The 14,550-nt window shown below is 37.1% G+C and overlaps 1 protein-coding gene across 1 annotated transcript in view; it reads left to right on the top strand.

The window, feature by feature from the left end:
- RNGTT (RNA guanylyltransferase and 5'-phosphatase) overlaps positions 1-14,550 on the top strand; it is a 168,576-nt gene that overhangs the window by 101,693 nt on the left and 52,333 nt on the right. Inside the window, 2 exon segments of the mRNA XM_066315130.1 lie at positions 3,838-3,894; positions 3,896-3,939. Coding sequence (XP_066171227.1) covers positions 3,838-3,894; positions 3,896-3,939 — 101 coding nt within the window.

The raw sequence follows: 14,550 nt of genomic DNA, 5'->3' as shown, positions 1-14,550 counted from the left end.
CTTTTTTTAAGCATCAGTTCTAGAGGTTGCAGGATATCTTCACAGCTCAGGTTTGTTTGTGCTTTGCACGTGCAAGGTAGCAACGCAATGGAATAGCCTTTGCCTTGGCCTCTGGGGTCTGTACTTCACCATAAAGGGCATTAGGTGTGTCCCTGAAGGAAAACTTCAAATTTGGTCTTACGTTGAAAAAATCCAGTTTGCATGCACCAGAGCTGCCCAGATATTGCAATTAAAGTATAGTAAATAGGAACAACTGGGGGATTTATTTGGAATGTTCATTGTTTTTGCCAACTAAAATTCGCCCAAATATGGCTGCTGAAAGAACAAGCAAGCAAAGAGAGACACAATTTTGTAGAATAATTTAGTTTGGAACGGACTTCAGGAGACCACCTAGTCCAATCCTTTAAAGCTATTTGAGATAGTTTCTGATTTGTCAATGTACCTTCTTGGTGTGGAGTTCTAATTTTTGTGCTTAGACTAGGTTGACAGGTTTCAGATTGAAATATGAACCTTGTAGCTGAGATGACAGGGGATGTTTTAGAAGTAGTCGTGTACATAGATATTTGTTGGGGTGGTGATGAGGATATCAGTGCTATGAATGCTATATTTAAAATGCTAGGGTGTAGTTTGATCTCAAACAGATTGCTTCACATTTTGATTTGGAATTAAAATAAAGAGTAACTTCACGCAGTACAGGTCTGCAGTATGCAGTGATTCATCTAAGGTGAAGTTTCCATATATTTAACAAGCAGAATTCTTGTTTGGCTTCAGCTCATGTTCAAAGAAGTTAATTTAGCACTTAGCATTCAAACTCAATAACTTACCAGTGCTGTCTTGTGTGTGTGGACTCACCTGTTAAAAATTAATCTCTTTCTTAGGAATTATTAATATGGCCATTGAATGAATTCTCATTTTGAGCCAGACTTCTGTGAATTCCTGTCTTTCATGGTAACAGAAGAGGTTGAGGGAGGCCAGGGAGGAGCTATATAAATTGTTCCTTGTATAGGCTTTGAATTCTGATGGCTTATCTAAGGCTTTGTAACTGCTTCTGAATGATACCTGTAATTTGCCAGTTACCTTTACCAGGTGTTGGTATTAACAAATTGCTGTGAAGTGAGAAGGCTGTTTGACAGTGGTCAAAACGAAATGTAATAGTCAAAAGGATATATTGTTTCTGCTTTTTTATCTTGACTAACTTGAAGTGGGCTAGAGATTATTTTTTTATTGATAGAATAAAATGTTTCTGAGGCTTGTCTCACACTATGCTGGTTCTTGAGGCAAAGAAAATAACTCCATCTTAATGAACAAATCCTCTCCCATTCCCTTCAAGTAAGCCAGCCTGTTAATTTTAAACTTGAGTCAAAATTGTGGATCCCACAGTGTAATTACAGTTATGCAGATATATTCTGTCAAAACATTGCTTTTCATTACTGATCTTGGAATAGTTGTTCCTGTCTGTTGTGAAATTGGTCTCTTAATAACTTTTAGGAAGATGTAACTTGTCATTCTAGGAAAAAGAGTTTGAAAGAGTTGGATAGTAGATCCTATGTGAAAAATCTACATTAGTACCTAAGCATGTAAGGTAGACAATACATTACCAATTAAAAAACCCACTCAGGTGTCATGGAAGGTAAGGGAAGAAATCAATCCTGTAAGCTTCGTATCTGGACGGGACAATGGAGTAGAAACAATACAGTTCTTGGTGAACATGATATATATAGTTGGTAAAAATTACATACCTGTTTGAAAGGAAGGTTATGCCTCTCCAAAAAAGGGTTCAAAACTCAATTAAGTAAGATCATATGGTTTTTCTTGATAAGATTTCCAGAAAGCCTCTTGTCAAAATTTTCTTGGAGAAACTAATGTGAGACTTACAAGGTTCTTGCACAGATATCTAACTGGTTATAAAGTAGGAGTGAAGGCTGGGGTACTGTTCAGTCCTCACCACGGAAGGGAGCCACCTGTACTGCAAGTAAGCAAGAATGAAAATTGGGTGAACCATTCAGTGATGTTTTCTTGATGGATCAGCAAGGGCTGGTCCTAAATGAGGAGAATTATAGTATGCTCTTACAAAACTGGATGGCTGAGTGATAAAAGAGTGCATAAATTTTTATGTAGATAAATGTAGAGTAATATAAGTGGAGAAAAAATTTTAAGAGCACATGTGAAATGATAGCCTCTGAGCTGGGTGCATTTCTATGCATATAGAGGCAAAGAAACTGTGAGTCGCATGGAAACAATGGGGCTGGACTGTTAAGCATCTTTCTTAGTATGATCCCTGGGAAGCGCAAGTCTTTCAAAACAACAGAAACTTGTTCAAAATAAACAAAAGGTAGTGGTTTTATTCCTACAAGGTAATCAGGCTGTGCATGAAAGGTTGTGCCATGGGCTTTTGCAGCTGATGGAAGTTTACATGGTCTTACTGGGGAGCTATATAAGCTCATGCAGAGAAGCTGAAAATAGCTACATTTGTAGGAATCACATTTGAATAACATCCACATCAGGAAGTCTCTGAGTTTCAAAAGAGATAGTTTCTCAAAGAGTAGTAGTAGAAAATATAATATATAATTGCCTTGCTTTTCGTCTTCCCTGAGCACATGCTGTTGGCTGTTACCAGAGTCAGGATAGAAGAGCTCTAGTGAGGAAGGTTTTATATAGATCAGATGTAGCTTTTCCTCAGAATTTCAGTGCCGTGATATAGAGGGGTTGTCTGTCCTTTTTACATCATTAAGAATTAATGACCATATTTTCATCAAGAAATGATAAGTAAGATATGCTGCATTTGTTTTGGAAAGAGTAGCTTCACATTCTTCCATCAGAAACAGAAAATTCATCTGCTTTTTGTCATTTTAGATCTAGAACTGTTAGGTTTATCATCGGTAAAGGCTGTGTTTTGAAAATACTTTACACAGCATGACTGCATTGTGATGCTGATGACTTCTGTTACCAAAAGACAGTGGAGGTTCTCAGTTAGTTTTATTTTTCATATAAAGTTGCATAAATTTTCTCACTGTATATAAAGAAAGAAGTAAATTTTCTCATTCTAGTCATCTGCAAATTATTCTTTTTTGCCCCACTCATGTTAATTCAGATTTTCTCCATTGCCATGAAAAGTATTTGGTAGGGAAGGGTCAACAAGTTAACTCTCCCTGGCAGCTGAGGATGAACAAAATGGCAGCAGATGATAGCAGAGACCATGAGAAACTAAAGCTCTAATTTAAGAGAAAATTATTCCTTTCAACTTATGTTCCAATGTGTACTCTCGTTCTTTAGCAAGAGATGCTTTTCATGTTCTGGTATATCATGATGTTCTTTAATCTTTACATAACTTAAATTGCTTTGCTATGAAAGTACATGTTTCTGGTGAGTCTTTCTGAGAGCTGGCAATATGGTGGCTTCTGCCTTTTTCATGTTTTTGTCAGCCAGCAGCATGGGTAACAAAAATATTGTTCATAAAATAGTTCCAAAATGTTGAGATTACTTAAATATGTCTTTTCTATATGTCCTGTGAGTGTTCTTGTTTCTTTCTGTGCTGTCTTATTTTCTTGAAAATTTCCATTAGCCAGAGAAAGATAATGAAGTATGCTAATTTTTATTTCCATCCTCAGCTTTGTTATTATATGCATGGCAGAGCTACAGTGCTAAGCAGTTTTAAAAGGGAGAAGCAAATAAGTAGTGAAGCACAACTACCTCCATGGTAATGGTATTCATTGTTTCAGTCACTAACTATTGTAATTCATTAGAGACAGCTAATAGAGTCTGAAAGGCTGAATTGTTTACTTTTAAAACCAGTGAAAACCAATAAGCATAATTAAACTGCATTTTAATTTACTTCAGAAATACAAGCCTGTCGATTGTGATGATATTTTGAAATGGAAGCCACCCAGCCTGAACCTCAGTTGATTTTCGTCTAAAGATAACAAGAATTGGAGGAGAGGGGTATGTAATCTCTTCCCTTTTTAAATCGGTAACGCTTGTGTGAATGTCCCTTAACAGTTAATCTCTCCTCTGATATTTCTTGACACTTCCTGAGGCTAAGCTTTCTATATTCTCTAGAACTTGTTAATTCAAATATAAGCAACTGTTGCAAATTAGTGTTGCACTGAAAACAATGGCAGATGTTTATATTGTGAATTTATTCATTCTTAAATTAAGTTTCTTCAAATTTCTCAGAAAAAAGTCCCATTTGGATTGGCACTAGCCTGTATGTTTTTGAGAGTAGACGGGCTGTATTAGATTAAATTCCTGAAACTGAATTTCATTGATTTTAGACAAAATGATAACAACTGAAGCTTTCTCTACTTAGAATTTGCACAATGATGAACAAACACTTGTTTTCTTAGAGAAAAACAAAGCCTGACATTTTTACTTGTTAAGGATTCTTTAGTATTGTCTTCAAAAACTGTTAAAATCTTAATCAAAACCCAGTGAGTTTTAATGGCAGAAGACATGAAAATCTTTACATTGGTCCTGTGTACTATTTGCCTAGTTCAGTCACTGCACATATTCAATAGAGGTTATTTCCATGTTTTGTTGTAGTGGGGAGGGGAAGGGAAAGACTGAATCACTAGATTAAGCTTGCTTTGGAAAAGGTTCTGTTTGAATTGAAATTAATGATTTTTAGGTCACTTAGTGTTTTAACATCTGGACTCATTTCAATTGACAGTGTGAAATATTGACATTTAACTTTCTTTTTCTTGGTGCCACAGGCAACTCAATATGATTAAACAATTAATTCAGATATTGCTTGCATATTCCAGAGTGCTAATAATGGCCCATTTTAAACTTTTAGACATCTGCATGTTACATTAATGAAAATGTTTTGGTGAATAGAGAGAATCTTAAAGATATGGGGGTTTTTATGCAAAATGTACTCAAGTGATAAGTTCTCAGTGTTTCATGAGGTCAGAATTATCTGTTCAATTTTTTGTGTTTGAAAATGCAATATTAAGTCTTCAGTAACAACGTAACTATTTCAGAGAATACACAGAAATACTCCATTTACTTTAGATAATCAGCTCATTACATTTTATGTTTGCTTGCAGTTTATTTAAGTCATAGGAATAATGTAATATGAAATGTAATATGAAAGATTTGCGTAAATGTTCCTTTTAAAATTGCCCATTATTTGATAGGAAGGTTATTTTATTAGAGTATTCTTATGACTTCTGCTGGAGTTTACACATATTACAGTACTAGCTTTTGATTCAGAAACAAAATGCAGCACATTTTTCATTTCACATTAACAAAGGAGTATTGGTTGATTAGTTAATCTCTGATTTTAAATACAAGACTGTCAGTCCTGTTGTGTTATGTTTAATATATTACATCATAGATTATTTGATTGGAACATGAAAAGGTTATAAAATATGAGCCAGCAAAAAAGCTATTTCTAAAAAGTTAGTAGCAGTTAATAATAAGTTATTAAAGAATGGCTGATCCATTGTAGAATTGGAAAAACTTCTAACATTTAGAAAAGTTCTATCATATTTCAGCTATGTGAAAATGAGACCAGTTCTTATATTATGGAATAACTACCTGAATTACTCAGTAAATAATGTAATATTTAAATATATCTGTGTTCATGCTGTTCTCACATGCATGTAGAAAATCCTAGAAATCTGATATTTCATAAATAAAGTACAGTTCTTCCAGGTAGGTTTTACTCCATCACACATGACAATTGACTGCTACTAGTAATATAAGTGCATTCATACCAACAAAAATAAAATTTAATGAAGTATTGGGGCAGAAAATAGTAACTTGGCACTCTTGGGAGAGAGGTATTTATCTTAAATAACGTCCTATGGAATAGTAGTTTCTGCTCAGTGAAACCAAACTGGAAATGAAATACTCCTGGTTTGCCTGCTTCAGTTGTTACTTTGAGTAAAATCTAAAGTAATTTAAAGAAACTTCAGAATAAAACAGCTTTTAAAATTGTTGACCAGAGTTTTAAAGAAGCATCTTTAACTTTAGAGTCTATAAAGACAGTTCCCTGAGTTCTGAGCACTAAAATTCTGTTTGATTTGATGAACTGAGTGTCTTGCTACTGCAATTCTAATGTGACAACATTGGACTTCCTGCCTCCTCCCACCACACGGAGATTAAAAGTAAGCATTGATACAGGTTTCAAACCTTTTAGGCAAAGAAAATTTTCTTCTTTGGTAATCCAAAAAGGAATTACAGCATTACAGAATGGGTAAGGTTGGGTGGAGACTACAGTGGGTTGCTCATCTGGTCCAACCTCCCTGCTCAAGCAGTCATCTTAGAGCTCATGGCACAGGATTGCATCCAGATGGTTCTTGAATATGTCCAAGTGAAGGAGACACCACAATCTCTCTGGGCAATCTATTCCAGGCTTGGTCACTCACACAGTAAAGAAGTTCTTTCTCTTGTTCAGATGGAACTTCCTGTGCATCAGTGGGCAGTTTTCTGCCCATTGCCTCTTGTACTATTGCTTGGCACAACCAAAAAAAGCCTGGCTCCAACCTCTGACATCTCCCTTCAGATACCTACAGACATTGATGAAGTCCTCTCTCAGTCTTCTCTTCTCGAGGCTGAAGAGGCCCGGCTCCCTCAGCCTTTCCTTGTAGAGGGATGTTCTAGTCTCTCAGTCATGCTTGTTGGCCTCCGCTGGACCTGCTCCAGGAGCTCTAGTTGTCTGAGGAGCCCAGAACTGGGCACAGCTCTCCAGATGTGGCCTTGTGAGAGCAGAGTAGAAGGACAGGATCCCTCCCATACCTACTGGCAATGCACCCCAAGATACACCATTGGCCTTCTTGGCCACAAGGGCACTGCTGACACATGGACAGCTTGTACTCTAACAGAATCCCCAGGTTCTTCTCTGCAGAGCTGGTTTCCAGCAGATCAGCCCCCAGCCTATTGTGGCACATGGGATTACTCCTGCCATGTACAGGACTGTGTGCATTTGCCTGATGAATTTTAGAAAGTTCCTCTCTGCCCCTCTCTCCAGCCTACTGAGGTTCTTCTGAAGGGCTGCAGAGCCCTCTGGGGTATCAGCCACTCCTCCAGCTTTGTGTCATCAGCAAACTTGCTGAGGAGGCCTCTGCCCTTCCATCCAAGTCATGGAGGAATAAGTTAAACAATTCTGGGCCTACTACTGAACCTTGGGGAACACCACTAGTGACATGCCTCCAACTAGACCCTGTGCCACTGATCCCGACCCTCTGGGATCTGCCATTCAGCCAGTGAATCTGTTGGGCATTTGACAGCAAAATACTGCAGACATGGCTGAAGTACTGTTACAGAATTTACAGAACTTGCATGCTGTTTTGGCACAGGTAGGCAAGCAACATTTACAGAAATAGAATGTATGCCTTTTTATTGATCTCTTACAGACAATAAGGAGCCCAAGGTAAAGTATTGATCTCAAATACATAACAGCTTGCAACAATGTGAACAAGGATTGTCTGTAATTTCTAAGTCCTCTCTGCTGATTTACAGGCTCATCTTTAAATCTTGAAATGCAGACATAACTAAACCTGTGTTACAGTTGTGTGTGATCTTATCACAGTTTACAGCCTGGGCAGTAGTATTACAAACTGAACCAAATCACAAAGCCACAACCATGCAGCCCTTGCATTTAGAGGTCTCTACTCACTCAAATGGTGAAAAAAAGCATATAGGAGCATGATTTATTCAGTAGCATGAGATTAGAGTTCTATCAGCTTTGGACATGTCTTTTAGATAGCATATGTAATTGAGATCCTGAACAATTGTAAACAATCTTGTGCATTTTTCATCTGAATAAGGGAGTTACCTCTGGGGAATTTACCAGATTTTAGTCAGTGTGATTATTTTCTATCTGTGTAAATTCCCTTGTGTTTTGGGTTGAGCATTTCCATCCATAGATCAGTTTGCAATAGAAATGTTAACTGCAAAATAGCTGCTGTTTCACCCCAGATGTAGTCCCGTTATGGGTGAATGACCAATTGCTTTTATGTGGGCTTTAGTTATTTTACTCTTGATATTGGAGGGAGTTTTGCCATTGAATTAAAAAGGATTGGTCTTACAATCTGTGAAGTACTTTTAGAATAAGCCTGATAAAGATGAAGACTGCATAACAAAGAATAAACATAAAGAAAAAAGATACTATTGCATCCCAAAGAAAGGCAGATTTCTGTAACCTTGGTGACCTAATACTGACACTCCTGTTCACTGCACATATTTGAAAGAAATTGCATTATTGCACCTTAGTGAGTTACATGTTATCAGCTGAGCCGTGGTAATTGTCTCCTGTGTATTATCATAGTCCAGCCTTTCCAAGCATCAGGATGATGGTTAGATTAACTCTTTTTGTGTCATGTTTGCAAGAATTTCAGCTTGTGCTCTCTCTGTCTCTTCTCGTTACTTCAATATGGTTAGTCTTACTTGAAAAAAAATCCACCAAAGCCCCCTAACACAAAACCCCTGGAATAACAACCAGCAACTCATTAAATCAATTAAATAAGAGAGTACTTTGTTGTTTGTCTCTTGTGAAACATAGCAGCTGAACCAAAAAGCCCTAACATTACATGTGTTTTAAAAAGGCTGACCTGCTTCCCAACACTTCTCTTTAATTCCAGGTTTATTAGAACAGTGGTCTCACGTATACCTTGTGTTTTCCTAATTATGATGATGCTCACAAAAAACATAAAATAAGAGAGTCTTAAGCACATTAACTGCTTTTCCCAATGACCTACAAGTTAAATGACCTTATCAGTAGAGAATGTGAATGGTGTTTATTTGCTGTGTGGAGATTTTCACTTATATTACAGGGAAGACGGCTTTTAAATAGTAGAGATGCTTTTTCTCAAAATATCTGACTCTATGAATTTCTTAAAAAAGCCAAAAAAACCCCAAACTAACTCTGAGTCTTTTTTAAATGTCACAAATATCAAGTGAAAATGTCACATAGTACCGTATTTCTGGTAACTTCCATAACCAGGATTTCTTAAATGTCCATGCTTCCTTTTACAGATTTTTAATTAGCCTGTGCAAATCCCTTAATTTTATCTGTATCAGAGTGCTAAAATCAAGTTACTAGCAAATTTTTGGCTTTATTTGCTTTGAATTAATATCTTTCTGGGTCAATTTGATAACATTTAAAATCACAGTGTAATATGAATTTTATCTAGTACCTTGAAGTGCTGAAAAACATCAAGGATTTTACTCATCTTTGAAGATGTACTCCTCTAAAAAAAATTAGTAATCTGTAGTAGACATGAACTATTATTAGTGTTAAGTTTGCATTTTTTTATTGTATCCATGATTAACTAGACCATATGGGGAAAACCCCAAACAGTGTTTAGGCAAAGTTCTGTTTAGCCTGGACATTGTCAAGTAATAAAAAAATGGGAGATAAAATGTAATACATTCAAGGATACTGGGGATATCCTTGGATCCATTGGATATTACAAATCATCAACCAGATATAGATACCATGACTACAGGCAAGTGAATGTCTTCCTTTATTATTTTTTTAAAGTGGTTTTCCTTTTTTTCTTGCAAGTGGTTTTTAGTTTTCCTTTTTGTTTTATAAACTAAAAAGGGCTGGAGGAGAAGAAGAGCTGCAACAGCTTCAAAATGGTTCTGATATTCTTGATTTGCTCTCATGTAGATCTTTTTATGTCCTTTTTATAAGCTGGTCTTTCTCACTCTTCTGCTTTCAAAACAATTTAGTAACTGGCTGCAAAATCATATGAGTTAATTGAATCAGCTAAGATAGCAGCACTGATGTGCTCCTTTCTCTCTTCCCATTCCCACTTTTATGCGATACTGAAGTTGTTAGTTTGGGCTGTGAAGTCTTTGCCTTCGCTGTTTGCACAATGTCCATTACCAAAGAGCACAAACTTGTTCTTATATGTGCCATCCAATCTCAGAAAGGGACTTTTGCAAATAATACCCTGGTGAAAAAAATAATAATCCCATGTTCCCCTAGTTTCCAGAGATCACAGACAGTGTTGGGGCTGCATTGCTGTTGGGTACAGAGGAGTTATGAGGCCGAACGTAGATGAAGTTGTACAGCAATAATGGAATAAATAAGGGCAAGATGTTGCAAATAGAGGCAAAGATGGGGGGCTGTTTGAGGATGACAGCAGGCTGAGTGCAGGTTTGAATCTGTTAAGTGTGTTTATGGCTGTACTGTTGTTAAAGGAAGTACACGTGCTTTGGAATTGCTTACTTTTTGTGGAAATGTGAGAGTTGCAACTGAAGGTAAAGGAGTAATTTGCTTGGCTATTACCTTCAGGCATTCAGTTGTTACTAGAGCTGACCTCCTAAAAAAAAGGAAATGTAAGGGGCATGGTTGTGCCAGCAGATTGAAGAGGACATTATGTGCAGGAAGAACAATGCAATGGCACAGGAAGGGGAGGCCCAGATCCACCATTGTAGAAATGTGCTTGTGCAGCTGCAACATTGGCATTGCAGAGGAAACTGGTAGACAGACATTTTAGTGAAGTGCTATGCTGTAAATTTATATGCTATTTTGCTTATATGAGGATATTTAAAATATTTTTGTAAAGCTTCTAAGGCTTTGAAAACTAGTATCAAAGTAAAGCTTTTAATCTAACCTCTATTTATGCTCTGGTACACTGAACAAACTCTTGGACCTTCCACAAATAATACTCAGGATGCTCTCAGAATTCCTAATGTTGTATTTCAAAAGTGAAGTCAGCCTCATCTTTTTATATGTTCAAGTGGCAGTTTTGGGCAATCTCCATCTGTCAGATAATTATTCTACTTCAGCTACTCATTTCTCCAGATTTTTAAAGGCTTTGCCTCATATCATCTGAAAATTATCTATATGTTTGTAAATTGGAATGTAAATGTAGTCTCGTATGTTTTATAGACCCTGTTCCCTTTTCTTGTACTAGCTGCTGCCTTAAAGTAGTCTTTCCAGTTGCTTGTGTCAGTTATCATCATGATTATCCTCCCTGTTAAGATCCATTTGTATTTCTTGAGTGAGATCAAGAAAAGCTCCCAAATACCACATCTTAAAAATTTTCGTACGTCTCATGTATTTCTCTCTTCTAATTTACATTTGGATAGATGTTTATTCCTTTTTGTCCAGGTAGCTTAGATTTCTTGCTATTTGTGAATGTGGAAATGGAGGGCTGATGCCACCCCCTACTGAACTACTGTAAGGTGGTAGAATCTGAAAGGAGTGAGAGAAGCAGGCAGTGAAGAAATTATATTGGACTTCAGAATAGTTGGCTTTGACTTTTTCATGTAATAGAGGTAGCATCCCACATCAGGTCCCTTTGAACTGCAGAGAGGCTCAGGACAGCTGGTTGATCTTCAAGAACAGCTTCCTCAAATGCACAAGGAGATGCTCTTCCGTGTGTACGGAGACAAGCAGGTATGGCAAACAGATAGAGCTTGCTTGAATGGGAAATTCCTAAGTCAACTCACTCAAACAATGAAATGTATGGAATCTGTAAACAGTGACAGACCTCCATGAAGAATGTAAAAACAGTGTTTGAGTGTAGAGAGAAGGAAGTAGGAAAAGCGGAACTATGCTGGAGTTGAAGGTAAGTCACCGATTCTTTGGGTGCCTTGTTAATGGGAGGAAGACTTAGGGAAATGGTGTGATGCTGATGCAGCACTGGATAGTGGCAAAGATACAAAAAGGCTGAAGGGTACACACTGGAGTCTTTGCTTTGGTCTGTACTCAGGCTTTTGAGGTCCCTCAACATCATGGCAGAGTGCAGGGAAGTTAGGGACTACTTAGGCAAACTGGACGTCAGGACAAACTGGACAAACTGTAACAAGATACTGGAAGGCAAAACTTTGAAATTGGGGCAGGAGTTAGCCCTTTGAGCAAAGGAAGTCAGTTAATGTGATAGCTGGGCTGCAGTGGAGAGGATGATTCTTCACATCTGTTTGGCATTTGTGAGACTGCATCTGTAGTACTGTGTCTTGTTTCGGGCTCTCCAAATTGAGAAAGACATTGATACACTGGAGCAAGTTCAGTGGAGTGCATCCAAGACTGTGGGGGGATTGGGGAACATGGCGTACAAAGAAAGGCTGAGAGAACTGGGTTTCCTCTGTCTAAATAAGAGAAGGCTATGTAATCCTTTATTGCTATTTACTACTCCCTAATGGCAGGTAGTAGAGTAGATGAAGCTGCATTGCACAGAGATTCATGTTGAAAAAATGACAGGCAAAGGACACAAATTGTAGAAGGTCAAGAGGAGAAACTGTGATAAAAGTCAAACACTGTGTTAGGCTGGCAAATTGTGGAGTCTTCATCTTTGGAAACATTCAGAAGTTAATTAGATGAGCCTGTGTGCAACCTGATATAATTTGGAAGCTGACCCAGTCCTGAGCATGAATCAGATGACATGCAATGTCCTTGCCAATCAGACTTATTCTAAGATAATCTGCAGATCAGATGTTAAATATTTTGCAAATAACATGGAACTGTTAGACACTTAAACTAATACATATTTTAAAACGTTTTATTGTTTTCTTTCTTTATGCTTTCTTTACTATAACTAGAGATTTTTCAGTACAGTACTTAGATTAAGAATTCTTATTGGACATGTTTAATTTACGAATTGCAGGATTGTCCTTTTTGAGAAGATTTGTGAGTTGCAGTGTAAAATAACATGCAGTTTATATAAACAGGAATTTGGTATTGTTCTATGTTATACACTGTAAAGTTTTGCCAGATGCATTATTTAAAAGCCATCAATTTACATTAAAAAAAAGCCATCAATTTACATAAAAACAACGTTCATCTTTCTTTTGCTATAGCTTGAAATAGATACGCTGCTCTCAAACTTACTGGAACTCAGTTGTGAACATGGTTTTTTTCCACCAGTACATATAAAATATTTTAATTATAGAACTTACTAGAAGGTATTTGTGAACATCTTGTTCTAAGTGCTTTACATGGATTTTAGAAATTGGTGTGAGCTTCTTTGAGATGCATTTTTTGCATTTCTGCATGTTGTGACTATTTGGTCTTTTTCAGACAAGGGGTATTTTTTAGTTTTTTTTAAAGTATGCCATAAATGGTACTTTAACTCAGAATATTTTTTTCTCTATTAATTGTTTACAGTATGAATTAATACTCAGGGTTTTTTTGTGGTTTTTTGTGGTATGTGTTTGTGGGTGTAATTTGTTCCTCAATGAGATTTTATTGTCTGTTTTCTTGAGTTCCCAGATCTGTGCATTTTAAACTATGTTCAGAAAGGAGCATTATTATAGGATTATTACAGATCTGAAAAGTATTTTTCCTTGGTGTTTGAAATCAAAGAATTGTAGGAATGAGTCCAGAGGAGGCCCCAAAGATGATCCGAGGGCTGGAGTACCTCTCCTACAAAGACTGACAGTTTGGCTTGTACAGCCTGGAGACAGGAGAGCTTCCAGTACCTGAAGAGGAGGCAATAGGAGAGCTGGGGAGGGCCTATTTACAAGGGTCTGTAGTGATGGGACAAGGGGGAATGGCTTTAAACTGAAAAAGGGCAGATTTAGATTAAGTATTGGGAAGAAATTCTTAACTGTGGGGGTGGTGAGGCAGTAGAATAGGTTACCCAGAGAAGTTGTGGATGCCCTGTCCCTGAAGGTGTTCAAGACTAGGATGGGACTTTGAGCCACCTGGTCTAGTGAGCGATGTCCCTGCCTGTGGCAGGGGATGGAACTTGATGATCCTGAAGGTCCCTTCCAACCCAGACCATTCAGTGATTCTATGAAGCATGCATTTAAAGGGAAAAAAGCTCAGCTCAGATGACTTCCTTGCCTTCTGTGGTATAGTTCAAAGAGGAATAAAGCAAACTAAAAGGGAAAAGAAATTGTCAAGCTAAAAGGAAAAAGAAATTATCACCATGGTAGAGCAGAACAAACAGTCTGGGCAGACAAAGATACTGTACATGTTTCTACTCTTCATTGGTCTTACTCTGAGCATTTTATTACTTAATTTTCTGACAACACCAAACTCACAAATCGTAAAAGAACAGATATAAGTACTAAATAATGAATATATTAAAGATAAAAATAATTCATGGCAGTCGTAGTTCCAAGACTACCATTCAGTTTGCTTTGATACCATCAGAATGTTTTGAAATTGGTTTAGGAATTAGAAGCACAGCTTTTTGTATCTCACTGAATTCACAAGTACTTTGGAATCAGCAAAATGTGTCTACAAAATAAATTACTCTGATGCAGATTGTTTGCATTTCTGCCATAACAGTGTTATCAATATGGTATGCATGCAACTATGGGCTGCTGAAATACAGGAAGATTATCAGCAGTTTCACCTTCCCTTGTTGATAGCAAAGAGAAACTCTTGGTACATGTGCCTATTTTACAACTTCAGAGACATTAGAAAAGAAACCTACTTAATAGTTTTTCAGGATAATTATCTAGTATCTCTGGTTTTGTAGGGGTTCAAGTTGTGATGATTGACTTAAAAAGGCTATGCAGGTGTAGGATAAATTGCTAAAAATAGCATTTTAAGGGAAATTTTCATTTTGAGGAAATAAATTGGATTTTTGATATCTGTTTAATGACTTAGGATGTGCCGTAGGCTTGGTAAATCACACA

The sequence above is a fragment of the Sylvia atricapilla genome, chromosome 3 (assembly GCF_009819655.1).
Source record: "Sylvia atricapilla isolate bSylAtr1 chromosome 3, bSylAtr1.pri, whole genome shotgun sequence".
NCBI lineage: Eukaryota > Metazoa > Chordata > Aves > Passeriformes > Sylviidae > Sylvia > Sylvia atricapilla.
Note: the sequence above shows the minus strand (reverse complement) of the source record. Positions and strands in the feature narration are given on the sequence as shown.